Raw genomic sequence first — 14,563 nt, 5'->3', positions numbered from 1 at the left:
TAAAAGTTGAATTATTAGCTCATTCAGAATTTAATATCCAAAATTTATTGTCTCGTTTGGATTTTAATAACCAAATCTTTATACCCCATTCGGACATTACAGTCCGATTAGTCCCCTTTATTTCGGTTTTTAGTTTTATTGTATTTGTGCCAGTAACCTTTAGATTTCTTTGTTAGTCAAATAGTGAAAGAGTCTTAGATGACCTATGAGTGCATATCATTTGGAACCAAAAAGCATTTAATATGGTAGTTAGTTATGTTACCATGTACCAGCTGTATGTAGAGCACTACATAAGTGCTGAAAGTCATGTAGTAGGTGCTAAAAATTATTTTCTCAGGAGAAGGAATACGAATTAAGAACAAATCATGTGTTAATCCTGTTTTGTCTATGCTCACAATCTCACGACTCCAACCGAAACACTGGTCTCCATCAAAAGTCGGTTGTGATAATTATACATTCATGCATAATTACGTCCGAGATGTGCTTAACTACAAGAATGTAAGTCTCATCAACGACGGGGGTGAGTATCTACAGGAGTTCGATGCTGGCAATATCTTGACAGCATTTCTTGAGATCCCTTATGCCAAAGTTTTTGTCAATAGAAATTGCAGGAAATTTACCATCATTGGAACCACATACAGATTTCGTGGATTTGGCTTTGTGAGTACTGAACATTCAAAATATTTTCTTTTTTTTTAGGCGTTTCTTTTCCTTTTATTTCATAGTACTTGATGACTACAAAGCATGTACAAAGATGTCTTCATATATTGATGTTCCTATGCAGGTATTCCAAAAAGGTTCTTCACTAGTTGCCAGTGTCTTGGAAGCCATTCTCTTACTCTCAGAGGACGAGACTCTAAAAGGGCTAGAAGAGGCGTGGTTAACTCCCAACAAAGTGTGTTCAAAATTTTATCAGAATATGACAGAGAGTATGACGGAGGAGAACGTTAATAGCTTGAGCATCCAAAGCTTCTGGGGCCTATTCCTCTTCTCTGTTGGCACTTCCTTTGTTTGTTTTCTCCTATTCCTTGGGCACTTACTAAGGAACTACTGTCGTCATCAGTCGTCTCAAGTGGCTGACGTGAATGTAAGTAATGAGAGCGTTTCGGTCAAGACGGTTAGAGTTGCACGTTACTTGATGAATGCCGAGATTAGAAGTCCATGGAGATCTCCATCCTCTCGTCGGGTAGTGCCTGAAATTGAAATTAGCTAAAAACTTGGATTGTGTTCGGTGGATAGTACTGTAACCTTTGTAATTAATGTAACAATAACTGTATGTCATCTCAAAGACTACAAAGCTGTTATAGTAGACATCAATATTTTGTGTCCACACTAGGATTGACTACATGAGGAACACCATTTGCACTGAAATTCCTTTTTACTTGGCTGTTGGAAATCAAGTAGCAAATATTATCCTGGTTATAAATGTTCTGCAGCTAGAGTGGATTTCCCTGTGAAGATTTTGATGGTTGTGAGTGCCATTGGGACAGAGACAGTCCAACCATCATTACTCTTTACAGCTTTCAATTCAAATGGGCATTCACATTTTTTGGTGCCTGTGGACCGCACTTTCTTCTTCACAGCTACCTCCTTCCCATCAACCTTCTTCACAAACGGCCTATACTTACCGCTCCTTTCACATGAAAACCTCATCCTATAGGTGTGTGATTCTTAATACATTTCTCAGAACCCTTAATCACAATGATAAACCCGTGTTATTTACCGGTGCATCTTATCCAATCTACCAACGCTTCATCGGATGGAAAACCTACACACATAAAAAAAAAAAAATTATAGCCCGTAATATAAGATTGCACATAATAAATGCTTTATCAAAAAAACACTCACCGTCTCCGTTGTAAAATGCTCCGTATAATTGTACAGAGGACGAGTGGAAGTAGGTATAGTCGATGGCCCTACATAACTACCAAGTGTTGAAGTGTCACCCTGTAACACCCAAAGACAAACCAGGTAAGTACAAGATTTTCTGCAGTTTCATTCACATATTAATATCTGAAAACTGGCACTAAATTAGGATATAAGAGTCGAACAATGTTAACAATATTCGGATATTAACATCCGAATAGTTATACATAATTCAGACATTAGAGTCCGAAAAGTTAGCAAAGTTTTGGCACTGTGTGTCCAACTGTAAGTGCAGGATTCTCTACAGTTTCATTCAGATATTAATATCTGAAAACTGGCACTAAATTCGGATATAAGAGTTCAACAATGTTGACAATATTCGGATATTAATATCCGAATAGTGCTACATAATTCAGACATTAGAGTTCGAAAAGTTAATAAAGTTTTTGCACTGTGTGTCCAACTGTGTTGGGCCAGAACTGAAATTGAAAATGGAGGGCAGGCTTACCTCTTGCTGCGATTTTTGCTCCGTTACTACAACATTTGTGACTTGTTTCTGAACTTTCATTGTGTGATCTTCCGACTCCAAATCGTGGTGTATTGATAGGTCAACTATTTCTTGTTTATCAATGGAGGGAGAGGAAGCAATCGAGATTTTCATTGACAATTTAGGAGGAAGAGGAGGGGAGGAAGATAGGCAGACTTGGCTGCTGGTGGTGGGTGGTGACAGCTGGGTAGGGATGAAAATGTAGGAGTTTGAATGGGGGAGGGAGGAGACATTCTGGGAGGGAGGGAGGGAAATCAGGGAGATGAGAGTATGTGGTTGTATGTAATGGGTTATGTAATATTCTTAAAGGGTAAAATGGTCAAATAACATGAGGTCTTAGGGGTATAATGGTCAAATTGCACGAGGGCATTTTTGTCCGTAATTGATAAAAGTTTTAATCGGCTGAGAGTAGCAAGAACTACGCTGCGAATAGCGGCGCCCTCCTAATATTACTATTACTCCCGCTGCAGCATCCAATATTAAGGAACTGGGAGATGGTGGTGTTGTGCAGTGGTGTGTGTAGCATTGTGCTGCGCACCTCTAAGCCTTCAATGCTGCGCACCTCTGAGTCTTCGAATCGTACATCCGACGGTTCGAATCTCATCTCGATAATGAACGACTCTCAATTGTTGATTTCTAAGATGAGATCCAAGGCTTCGGACCCTTTATTCTGGAACCCTTTCCAAGCAAACACACTGCAAGACAAAAAAAATAGTTAGTGGCATTACGTCTAGTGTTCACAGAAAATGCATGGGACAGGTCACATTTATGCGAGTGTGTGTATTTTGAGTTTGGTTTTAGACTTCTTGTTTTTCTAATATTGTTGTCATCGTCATTGTGGTCGTTTTATTAAAACTTTTACGGGTATCGGATCCGAATTTACTTTTTGGATTCAATCATATTTGTTTACAAGTCGAATCTACAGAAAATTTATTAAAAGCCCAGAAAACTCACTAAAGCTGATTTTTTATATTGTTTAAATTCTTCTCAAATAAGTGATAAATTATACTAAAAAAATTAAACAAAAAACTAACGAGAAAACAAATCATTTGACATTAACGGCCTGTTTGTCGACAAGATAGAGGACAACTATACAATCATCTCAGATAGTATATACGATATTTGTCACTCGAATATAAATGATGAATATAATATCATTGCTTGAGACCGAATGTGGTAACACCATCTCTCTCCCACAACATTATTATATCCGCTTTCGTATCAATTTTTTAATTACAAAAAAAAAAATCTTTTAATTCTATATTCACGTACTCGTATTTCACCTTAAAACAAATCAAGCCCATAGTAATCCTACTCAAAAAAAAAAAAAAAAGTAATGTCTGCGCAAAATTACGGTCGGCCCATAGTAATCCTACTCATTTAAAAAAAAAAAATTTAAGTTAGACCAAATCCAAATTATCTGCAGCGTAGAAAGAAATCAGTAATACCCTATATCCCCTCCGCCATTGGAGCTAACCCATAATCTAACAACTCTCTCTCCAATTCTCTCTCTCTTCAAACCCTATGGCGATCCACAGATTTATACTCGTGTCTCTTCTTTTGATCCTAGGGTTTATATCAAACACCGCCCAATCACTCCGGTTCGATCTCCAATCGGGCCACACCAAGTGCATATCTGAAGACATCAAGACCAATGCCATGACTGTTGGAAAGTACACAATTGTCAACCCCAGCGAAGGCCATCCCTTGCCCGATTCTCACAAGATCACCGTTAGGGTATGCCACGACTCTCAGTTTTCTTGGAATTTAAAAGAAAGGTTTTTGTGGTTTTTTCTTGAAATCTAGTTTTCTTGGATTTTCTTGCAATTTGTGGGTTAGGGTGTAAGAGATATGGGAACGGGAATTCGTGAGAAGGGTTTTTGTGGGTTTTTCTTGTACTTCAGTTTGTGAGAGGATTTTCATTTTGTTGAAGTTTCTTGGCTGGCAATTGGAGTGATTTCTTGGGTTTTTTTATTTTTTATTTATGGCTTGTAGACACAGGTGAGATTTGGAATTGTCATTCTATTGCATTTTCTCAGCAGTTAGAAAGGAGGGTTTTATGGGGTTTTCTTGTACTCAAGTTTATGGGAGGATTTTCATTTTGTTGAAGTTTCTTGGCCGGTAATTGGAGTGGTTTCTTGGGTTTTGTTTGGATTTCTGGCTTGTAGATATAGGTTACATATGGAATTGTCATTCTATTGCGTTTTCTCAGCAGTTAGAAAGGAGGGTTTAATGTATTTATTAATCTGGATTTGCTTCTTTCCCTTTTGTTATTAGGGGATCATTCGTTTTCTTCCTGTTTTTTCAGATTGTAAAAGGAGAGTTTTATGGGTCTATATTGGAATTTGTTTCTTTTGTTTTCTTGAACACCTCAGTTGCCAAAAGGAGGAACTTGGGATGTTATTTGAATTTGTGGTTTGCAAAAGAAAAATGGGTTTTTTTGAACCTTCTTGGCTGGTAGGAACTTGTTAGGTTTTGTTTGGATTGTGTGACTTGTAGACATAGGTAAGAATATAGGAATTGTCATTCCATTACATTTTCTCAGCAGCTAGAAAGGAGGTTTTTATGGGTATTTTATTTAGATTGGCTTCTTTTTTATTTGGTGAACATTTATTTTCTTTCATTTTTCAGATGCCAAAAGGATGGTTTTGTTGGTCTATGTTGGAATTTGTATATTTGGTTTTCTTGAACTTCCTTAGCTGCCAATTGGAGGAATTTGTGGCTTACAGACAAGAAAATTGGGAATTTCTATTTATTTTCACGTTCTCAGAAGTCCTAAGGTGGCTTTTTATGGATTCCATTTTGAACGTATTGGTCTTTTGTTTTTATATTAGGTGACATCGCAGTACGGGAATAGCTATCATTATGCGGACCATGTGCCGTCTGGACAGTTTGCTTTCCAGGCATCGGAGGCCGGGGACTACATGGCTTGCTTTTGGGCAGCTGATCACAAGCCGCAAGCAACAATCACAGTTGACTTTGATTGGAAGTCTGGTGTGGCTGCTAAGGATTGGACCAACGTGGCTAAGAAAGGCTCAATCGATGTGAGTCCCTCTTTGCATATTTTTTACGTTTGTAAGTTCTATAAATGTTTGGCTCACTGGTATACTTGGTGGCAATGAGTTTTTGTTGCACACTTAAGTGGGAAGAAAGGATCTTCATGGTGATAGGTTTGGTTTTGGATTTTGATTGTAGCTTGCTTTATTGACTTTTCATGTGGATTTAGTTGAATTTTTTTTACTATGCACCCAAATTTGCATGAAAAAATGTGAGATTCTTTTGATGGAATCCTTAAACAGCCCAAATAATGAGAGAGGGAGACTGAGACTGACTAGGATAGAATTTTTGGGCTCAACATACAGAAACATCAAACATATATGAGTGTTGTGATAAATAGATTATTGATTGATGATCCTGTTGAAATTAGATTACGAAACAACTGTATCGTGTGTTTATATTTCTTTTTGCAATTTTCTTTTTAGTAATTGGAAGAACATGGCCTATTGGATCAATTGCGGGAGAGGGAAGGGTTACTGCACCTCTGCTCTCATAGCTAATGAGACTACTTTGTAAAGGAGCACCTCAACCAGTGGGCCAACACTTGGTCTCTTTCTTCTTTTCGACCTAAACCATTAGCAATGTGCTTAGAATGTGCGTTGGGGTTCATGAAATTCTTGACACTGCAAGTTCAGGATCAAAATAAGCTAGTGGGCCTCAGAAACGGAAGAAAATTCAGGACATGTCTCGTAGCTGTCAAATCGAGAATCGAAATGGTCCTTTAACAAGTTGCAGATCGAATCAAATCGTACATTGCCCCGATTTGAAGAAATCTAGTTTTAAATGATTAATTTATAATCACGTGGTCTAATAGGTAAGAGTAGCTTCTAATGCACTGTTTGAACCTTGCAAGAGATGGATTCGAGAATCCTAATGTGGCCCTTCCTGTAGAAAAGACTTAAAAGTTCAAACATTCATTTTGAAGGTCTTTAGGTCTTTGGCTTTTGTATGTCATCACCTAGTGGTGTTCTTTTGAGTTTTAAAGGTCTCTCTCTCAACCAGCAGATATTTATTTGATTTGAGAGAAAGAAAATAACTATTGGTAGGTTACAGAAATAAATTATGCGAGAGAGAAAGAGAGATGACTGAAAAACAAGCACAAATAGCATACAACATGGCTTAGCTTGATAAAAATTGGTGTGCGAAATAATGTCAGCCTACAAATATAGCTTTAGCTTGTTACCTTGAATGAGCTTTGGTTACATCCTTTCATGGCCATGTTTATTTCTAGGCTTAGAGGAGATTTATTATTATTTTCACTCTTTTTTTCAATCCAAAGATCATTCGCCGGATTTCTCAAATTCTATGATGCACCGAGTCACCGACACCTCTAATGGTTGCCGTATCGCCGTGTCGGACACATGGACATGGCTAGAAACGTGTCCAACATGTCTGACCAATAATTTAAGTTAATTTTTTTGAGGGGGACACATTAGGGGACACGGCGGGGGTGTAAATGTATTTTTTAAAATTTTTGGGGGATAATTATGTTATTACTCAAAAGTTTTTGGTTTAAGTGTAATTAAACCTATGAAAACAAGTCCTTAACAGGTGAAACCCTAACATCAGACTACTACTCTCAACGATCAACCTGTTCTCTCTCAGTAGTTATGTAAAAATATGTATATTTGATGTACCATTAACCACAATAACAGTTTATAATTATATAACTTTAGATGCATATACAAAAAAAGGATCGGTTTATATGTTATGTATAACATTGGTAGTCTTATGGTAGTAATGTATATGTACTGGTAGTTTATATATCTTGTATATCTTATATTGTGTGGTATAGCTTGTATGTGTCAATTTAATTATCTCACTCATCTAGGACATGTCTTCCTTATGTTTGAATGGTATTGGTGTTTGGTACTCATCCATTTCGTTTTGTTTACATTTTGCAATTTAAACTTGGGAGAAATAAAGTTTCCGATCAAATTTTTGATTGGGCTTCATCCGAACAGACTATGAGATTAAGTTCAATAAAAAATTGTTCGGATAAAGCCCTTTCCGGTCATTTTTTTTGCTAATTGCTCGCGGGTACCCTTAAAATCACATTCTAATTACATTGAGCGGCTCGGATCATCAAAATTCGATCGGGAACTTTGGGGGGCTTTTTTAGGGGTCCTCGGAACCGCCCCGTTATATCGGGGCGATTCCGTGGACCCCTAAATAAACCCCCCAAATCTTAATCTCATAGTTTCCGATCAAATTTTGATGATTCGAGCTGTTCAATGTGTTCAGAACGTGACTTTAAGGGTGCCCGTGAGAAATTGACAAAAAAAAATAAGCGGAAAGGGCTTGACTTGAGCAGTTTTTTATTGAACCGTTCAATAAAGTTCAATAAAAAACTATTCGGATGAAGCACTTCCCAGTCATTTTTTTTGCTGATTTCTCGCTGGTGCTCTTAAAATCACGTTCTGATTATATTGGGCGGCTCGGATCATCAAAATTCGATTGGGAACTTTGGGGAGTTTTTTTTATAGGTTTTTTAGGGGTCCTCAGAACCGCTCCTATATATATATATATATATATATATATATATATATATAGTCCACTTCTTATAAGGGTGCCCTTACCGTATTACGATAACGGCGTCCCCTTTTCCGACCAAATTTTGATGATCCAAGCTGCTCAATGTGTTCACTTGACTGTCTGTGTGTGTGTAGTCCACTTCTTATAAGGGCGCCCTTACCGTATTACGGTAAGGACGTCCCTTTTCCGACCAATTTGCTATGATCTAAGCCACTCAATGTATTCAGAACGTGATTTTAAGAGTGTCCGCGAGAAATCAGCAAAAAAAAAGACCGGGAAGGGCTTGATTTGAGCAGTTTTTATTTGAACCATTCGATAAAATATAAACAAAAACTGCTCGAATCAAGCCCTTTTTGGTCTTTTTTTTGCTAATTTCTCGCAAATACTCTTAAAAAATCACGTTCTGAACACATTGAGCGGCTCAGATCATAGCAAATTGGTCGGAAAAGGGGCATCCTTACCGTAATACGGTAAGAGCGCCCTTTTATATATATATATATATATATATATATACACGGGGCGGTTCCGAGGATCCCTAAAAAACCCCGCAAGTTTCCGATCGAATTTTGATGATCCGAGCCGCTCAACGTAATCAAAATGTGATTTTAAGGGCACTCGCGAGAAATCAGCAAAAAAAATGACAGGGAAGGGCTTCATCTGAACAGTTTTTTATTGAACGGTTCAATACAAAACTGCTAAATCAAGCCCTTCCGGGTTATTTTTTTTGTCAATTTCTCGCGAGCACCCTTAAAATCACGTTCTAAACACATTGAACGGCTCAGATCATCAGAATTTGATCGGAAACTATGAGATTAAGATTTGGAGGGTTTTTTTAGGGGTCCCCGGAACCGTCCCGTTTATATATATACACACACACATCCAGTCGGATCCCTGACCTAAGCTTAGGTCCGCACCTTCCCTTACCCGATCGAATTTCGATGATTTGAGCCGCTCAATGTGATCAAAACGTGATTTTTAGGGTACTCGCGAGAAATCGGCAAAAAAAAATGACCGGAAAGGGTTTCGTCCCAACAATTTTTTATTGAACGGTTTAATAAATAACTGCTCAAATCAAGCCCTTCGCGATCTTTTTTTTTGCCAAATTTCTCGTGGGTACCCTTAAAATCACGTTCTGAACACATTGAGCAGCTCGGATCATCGAAATTCGATCGGGAAATGAGAGGTGCGGACAGTAAGAGGTGTGGATAGGAACCGGACTATATATATGTATATTTACATTTATATATACACGTAGCGTGTCCGTTCCCCATTTACATTTATATATACACACCTTAAGGCCTTATCTCATGTCTTTAAAAACACTGTTTTTTTCCCGATAATATCTATATGATCCCTTTTCTGCTTTATATCTCTTTTGTTGAATCAATCCAATATTTTGCAGCACTAATGCCTGTCTGAACTTGCTTCCATAAATCTACATGTTTGTGTAAATGTTCTTCTGCATTTGAACTCCTTGTGTTGTGATATTCTTTCTGTACTCTCCCTATTGTGTTCTTTGTTTTTCTCGAACTTAGTTATACAAAACAACTTTCAGTGATTTGCATTAAATATTGAGGCCTTAAAGCTATCGATGACTATGTTCAAGCTGTATCTAGTCCTATTAGGTCCTACTGCTCCTTGCTTTTTGTTGCATGTGTAGACAAAGATGCCTGAAATTATCTAAATAGTGAAGAAACTTGCTTATTCTGACCTATTAAGATCCCTATGGATCGGGTTTTATACTAAATGGACTTGAAAATAGTCCCTTCACATGTTGTGATTCGTCCATACATCTGAGTTTGATGTAGTCATTTGTTTTGCGAATGAGGTACATATCCTGCATCCCACAAATGCTTAGTTGGAAGTCCCACTTTCAGTCTAGAGGCCGTCAGTTTGTAGACTATTGTAATGGAACCATAAAATTAGAAAACTGACTGGCCACCAATGTCTTAAGATTACCCATGTTGAGGAACAAGACTAACGCTTGCACTGCCATCTCTCACCTTGTAATTTATTTTCATTGTTCATCCGTTGTTTTGTTTCTGATAAGTCAAGATTTCATTCCAAAAGACGGCACAAGGGATGTGACATGTTAGATATTTTTGGTGTTTAGAATGGAGTATAGGCTCCGTGGATTGAGTAGAAGTTTTGGGGGGTTGTCAGCTTTTTGGCCTTTTGTTCTTGCTTTCTTTTGTACATGGGTGGCATCCCCTTGATGCCCCTTTTGAATAAAATTTTTACTTTTCAGAAAAAATAAGGAATGTGACCAGTATATGAAATATGTAAAATAGATAGCATTTGCAGGTAAAGTCTACAAAAATCCAAGAATTGTTCAAGAGAAGGGCTTAATAATCCCTGATTCTTTGTGACTACGAAAACACAACAAATAACTTTCAAGAGTATACAATGTACGACCCATTATTCCATCAGAAGGTAACCAATTGTTCTCCTTCCAAATAATCACTAGTGCACAACAGAATCAACCGAGTCGTCTTCCTCAATTCTCTTCCGCACTTTGAGCCCCTTGCCAAAACCATGAAGCAACTTGTCAACTCTGTCAAGGAACACCTCCTCTTTAGTCCAAGAAAAAACCAAAGTCCAAGGATCTCTTGCAAATTGCAGTGGATAGAAGTTGATTCATTGATTCACCTTTTTTCTTACACAATGCACAAGAGAATCTATGACTGATCTTTCCTCCTAAGTATCTTCCGCGCTTGAGCCCCTTGCCAAAATCATGAAGCAATTTGGCCTCTCTTAAAGGAAACTCCTTCACCTAAAACCAAGAAAGAACCAAAGTCCAGAGCTCTCTTGCATCCTGGCTATGTAAAAAAGAAGATTTTCCAAGTCACTTTTTTATGCACGTGTTACACCAACTCAAAGTCAAGTGCCTTCTCCCGGTAGAATCTATATGTGCAGAAATGGGCCACCTTAGGTTATTCCTACCACCCCAGAAACCTTTCCACACTAAGGATGACTCATGCTGACCAATCAAAGCTTGTTTGAGTGGTATGACCTAAAAATACCTTGTTATTCAAAAACTCATCCACCTCTGTTTTAAGCATACACCGTATATATTGGACTCAGGTTGGGGTGTCAGATGAGGCTATGTTTAAGTGTCAGATTTGTCTAGTTCCAATGTCTGAGGACACGAGAACACAACAAAATATTCATCTTCTAGAGGGGAGAGCTGGTTATAACTGCTGAACGCCGAAACAATTAGGTGGAGAGCTGCTACTTCATTTGCTATATTAGAAAACAGAATGAGATATTGCGTTTAATATTTGCTATCTGATGAACTGGTTGTTTCAATTATCCCATTTTAATGCTCATTCTCTGCCAATGTGTTTTTTTTTTTTATGCAACAATTTTTATGCTATTTTTCTTTCACTGTTTCCCTTACCAGTAGATTTGACTGCTCTGTGCTTCTTTTTAAGTTCCCTAGGTAATTGCACGTGTTGTCGTTCTGGTTGTTTTCTTTTTATTGTTTTTCGTGCAGCTTCTGGATTACTCCCTCCGTCCCAAATTGGATGTCAATTTTTTGATATCTGTGCCAATTTCAATTTCTTATATCTTTTAATGTGGATCTCAAAAAATATGCAATATGGATCTTGTTTGATAGTTTTCGATTAGTTCTATTACACAAAGTTTTCAAACTCATGAAAAATATTATAGATCAAAAGATATAAGCGATGAAAAATGATACGAGTTTCAAAAATCGTCATTCTTTTTGGGACGGAGGGAGTAGTATTTCTTATAGGACATAGTTACTTTGGATTGTTTATTTGTTGCTGCGTAGCGGCTGTGTGGTTGTTACAATGTGATGTTGGCCTTTCAATGTTGTTGTTCTATGCATGGGGTGAAACTTGTAATCCATAAATGAAGAACCTAATAAACAAACTTAGGTTGCTTTGTGCATCCACAATTCGTGAAACGAACAAATGCTCATGTGTTTAATTTCTAGTTGCTAGTTACACTATTCCAAGCTTAACACAACCTTGAACTGTGGTTCATTCTAGATTCTAGATAGAATAGCCAAAATGTTTGCTTGATCTAATAGTAGCACTAAACCCTTTGCTATATTCTTTTGTCCACCACTAAGTGGTTGGTTTTTGGTTCTATGGGTAAGTGATTGGTGTCCTTGCTCAATGTTTGGGTTCAAGTCTCCACAACTGCTTGGTGGGGTTTAAGCATAAGCCCCCACATAGATGTGGTGGGGTTCCTTGCAAATCACTAGGTGGTGCTGAGGGCAATACTCTCTGATGGATATGTGGTGTAGGCTATATGCATATCTATTCTTCTATCAACTATGCTTTTGTCCAATTTAGTTTTACTACCTCTTTGCTTTTTTTGTCTACCAGGCCATGGAAATAGAGCTGAAGAAATTATATGAAACAGTTTCATCGATTCATGATGAGATGTATTATCTCCGTGAAAGGCAAGTGGAAAATATTTTTTTCTTCAACGATTCATGACATTGGGTGTTCTTCTGACGTTTCAAACATATATTTCATGCTTGTTGCAGGGAAGAAGAAATGCAGGAGCTTAACAGAACAACCAATTCCAGAATGGGTTGGTTGAGTTTCCTTTCGTTTTTTGTTTGCATATCGGTGGCAGGCTTGCAACTATGGCACTTGAAGACCTTTTTCGAAAAGAAGAAGCTTATATAAGTCTAGCATCGGTCTTCTTTTGCAGTTTTTAGTCATGTACAATTTTATGTCGCTGTCATTTACAACAAACATTTTATGTCTAAGTCTGATGATTTGAGTTACACATAGTAAAACATGAGCGAAGAACATTGAACTGGGATGCCATTTCGCCCTTGGTTTGGTTTTTCTCCTAGAGAGTGCTAAAAATGCCCTTAGTAAAGATATGAGAAGAAATTGGAGAGAATAAAACTGGGAAAAAAATATTGCTTCTCATGCCCCTCTAACTAGCAAAGCTTCATTCTGCTCGAGCTATCAAAAGATGAGGATAAATTGCCACTAAATTCTCTTCTTGTCTCTTAATTTGTTTGCGTAACTATGTCGATGCCTATTTAAAAATGGACTTAAATCAAACAGGCTGTTGATTTCCATGTAGAATGCAATAACACCTGTTTGCCTATGGTGAATTGAAACCAAGTTCAGGAAACAGGTTTAGCTTGTCTTTTTGACCGATAACATGAATGCATTAGAGTTGTGTTTGAATCATTTCTCTGAGTAAAAAAAATATGGGTACACCTGATGCGGACCATACAAAGAGGTCACGGGTATTTGGTAATTTCATATAGTTGGAAGTAATGGCCTTCTGGACTGGATGGTTCTAAGGCCATCCACAGTGGTATAATCAAATGTCAATTGTTTTTAAAGTTAACAATGTTGGTGCAAAAGATTACTCACAATGGTATAATCAAACTTAACAACATCCTTAGAAATAATCAAATTTTGGGCTTTGGATAATCAAAACTAACAACTTTTTTCAATAATCAAAATTTGTGGATCTTACACCACATAAGTTAACTAGTTCCAAAATTTGTACACACACGTGTTTCAACTAGTATTTTCTTCTTCCCTTCTTTGCCCACTATTTTTTTTTTTGGTTAAAAAAATAAAGCCAAGCTTTTTCGCTACTCTATATTTTTTTCACTTCGCCAACAAACTATTTATCTTTCTTTTCCTCTAAAAGTGAAACTCATATCTCTCGATTATCTACAATTCAATCTATTGTCGCCGGATTAAAGTGTTTCACTCTTCTTTCCTGTTTCTACTACCCACTCCCGGAAAAAAAAGAAAAAGAAAAAAATCATAATATGAGGCAAGGAAGTCACCGATTTTTTTTCAAAATTAAGAAAGGGAATCGATATATTTTAACTCATAAAAAACGTAAATTGAGGGAAGTGAATGACGGAAAACAGGGGGGAGAGAGAATGAAATTGTAGTGGACCCCATATTTTGATTATGGACTAGAAGTGACCATAGTGAAGCTTAACATTGTTAAGCTTAGCAACCTCTTGAGTGAATAATCAAAAGCTGATGTGTCAACTTTTGGTTATCATTTTTTGATTATACCATTGTGGATGGCCTAAGGCCCAAATTTGGCACATATCCAACTTGGAATATCGGCTTAGACATGGGCTAGATTCTTAAGGAGTGTCTTTTGAGTTTTAGTCAAGTCAATGTCTATTTAATTTCTATTCAAAGTCTTTAGAGTTAATTAGTTGATCAAAGAGTCATTTGGTTTTTCCATGTCATTAATGTTAAGTGTAGTCAAAGAGTCAATTAGTTGATCTAAGAGTCTTAAATTTTTCCATGTCATTAATGTAGTCAAATAGTCTATGTTCAATGTGTCTTTGGAAGTCTAAAGTTAGTTGACGGTTATTTATGTTAGGAAGTTCTAGAGTCAAGTTTTTTTTTTTTTTTTTTTATCCGAGTTCTAGAGTCAAGTTGAAATGGTTATAAATAAGATTGTAAGCCTTATGGCAAATCATGATTGATTGAATGAAAATTTAGCTTTAAGCTTTTATGATTGTGTGATGCAATCTCATTCTTTGGTGTGATGCTAAAGAAGCCTTAGCTGTGA

General features: G+C 37.2%; 3 protein-coding genes across 3 annotated transcripts; 2 read left to right on the top strand and 1 right to left on the bottom strand.

Moving 5' to 3' along the window:
* The first annotated feature begins 389 nt into the window (after positions 1-389).
* On the top strand, positions 390-1,330 carry LOC131311148 (glutamate receptor 2.7-like). The gene is made up of 2 exons (XM_058338482.1): positions 390-660; positions 785-1,330. The coding sequence occupies exons 1-2, from the start codon at positions 460-462 to the stop codon at positions 1,211-1,213; spliced, it is 630 nt and encodes a 209-aa protein (XP_058194465.1). The 5' UTR covers positions 390-459; the 3' UTR covers positions 1,214-1,330.
* Positions 1,331-1,769: 439 nt separating this feature from the next.
* Positions 1,770-2,577, bottom strand: LOC131311697 (uncharacterized). Its single transcript, XM_058339242.1, has 2 exons — positions 2,375-2,577; positions 1,770-1,947 (listed from the first exon to the last, which is right to left on the bottom strand). Exons 1-2 carry the CDS (start codon positions 2,525-2,527, stop codon positions 1,792-1,794), a joined length of 309 nt encoding a protein of 102 aa, XP_058195225.1. The 5' UTR covers positions 2,528-2,577; the 3' UTR covers positions 1,770-1,791.
* A 1,199-nt stretch (positions 2,578-3,776) lies between these two features.
* On the top strand, positions 3,777-12,922 carry LOC131311217 (transmembrane emp24 domain-containing protein p24delta9-like). Its single transcript, XM_058338569.1, has 4 exons — positions 3,777-4,150; positions 5,248-5,457; positions 12,364-12,440; positions 12,528-12,922. The coding sequence occupies exons 1-4, from the start codon at positions 3,938-3,940 to the stop codon at positions 12,670-12,672; spliced, it is 645 nt and encodes a 214-aa protein (XP_058194552.1). The 5' UTR covers positions 3,777-3,937; the 3' UTR covers positions 12,673-12,922.
* The last annotated feature ends 1,641 nt before the right edge of the window (positions 12,923-14,563 follow it).

Source organism: Rhododendron vialii, chromosome 12a (assembly GCF_030253575.1).
Source record: "Rhododendron vialii isolate Sample 1 chromosome 12a, ASM3025357v1".
In the NCBI taxonomy this organism is placed as follows: domain Eukaryota; kingdom Viridiplantae; phylum Streptophyta; class Magnoliopsida; order Ericales; family Ericaceae; genus Rhododendron; species Rhododendron vialii.
The sequence above is the reverse complement of the archived record's forward strand: the minus strand, read 5'-3'. Positions and strand labels throughout refer to the sequence as shown.

Bases quoted from the DNA above. Each gene is read 5' to 3' on its own strand.
- LOC131311697 (XM_058339242.1), bottom strand. From the start codon at position 2,527: ATGAAAATCTCGATTGCTTCCTCTCCCTCCATTGATAAACAAGAAATA. The intron at 1,948-2,374 runs GTAAGCCTGCCC...TGGGTGTTACAG, and splicing joins AGCAAAAATCGCAGCAAGAG to GGTGACACTTCAACACTTGG.
- LOC131311148 (XM_058338482.1), top strand. From the start codon at position 460: ATGCATAATTACGTCCGAGATGTGCTTAACTACAAGAATGTAAGTCTC. The intron at 661-784 runs GTGAGTACTGAA...GTTCCTATGCAG, and splicing joins GATTTCGTGGATTTGGCTTT to GTATTCCAAAAAGGTTCTTC.
- LOC131311217 (XM_058338569.1), top strand. From the start codon at position 3,938: ATGGCGATCCACAGATTTATACTCGTGTCTCTTCTTTTGATCCTAGGG. The intron at 5,458-12,363 runs GTGAGTCCCTCT...TTTGTCTACCAG, and splicing joins CTAAGAAAGGCTCAATCGAT to GCCATGGAAATAGAGCTGAA. The intron at 12,441-12,527 runs GCAAGTGGAAAA...TGCTTGTTGCAG, and splicing joins ATGTATTATCTCCGTGAAAG to GGAAGAAGAAATGCAGGAGC.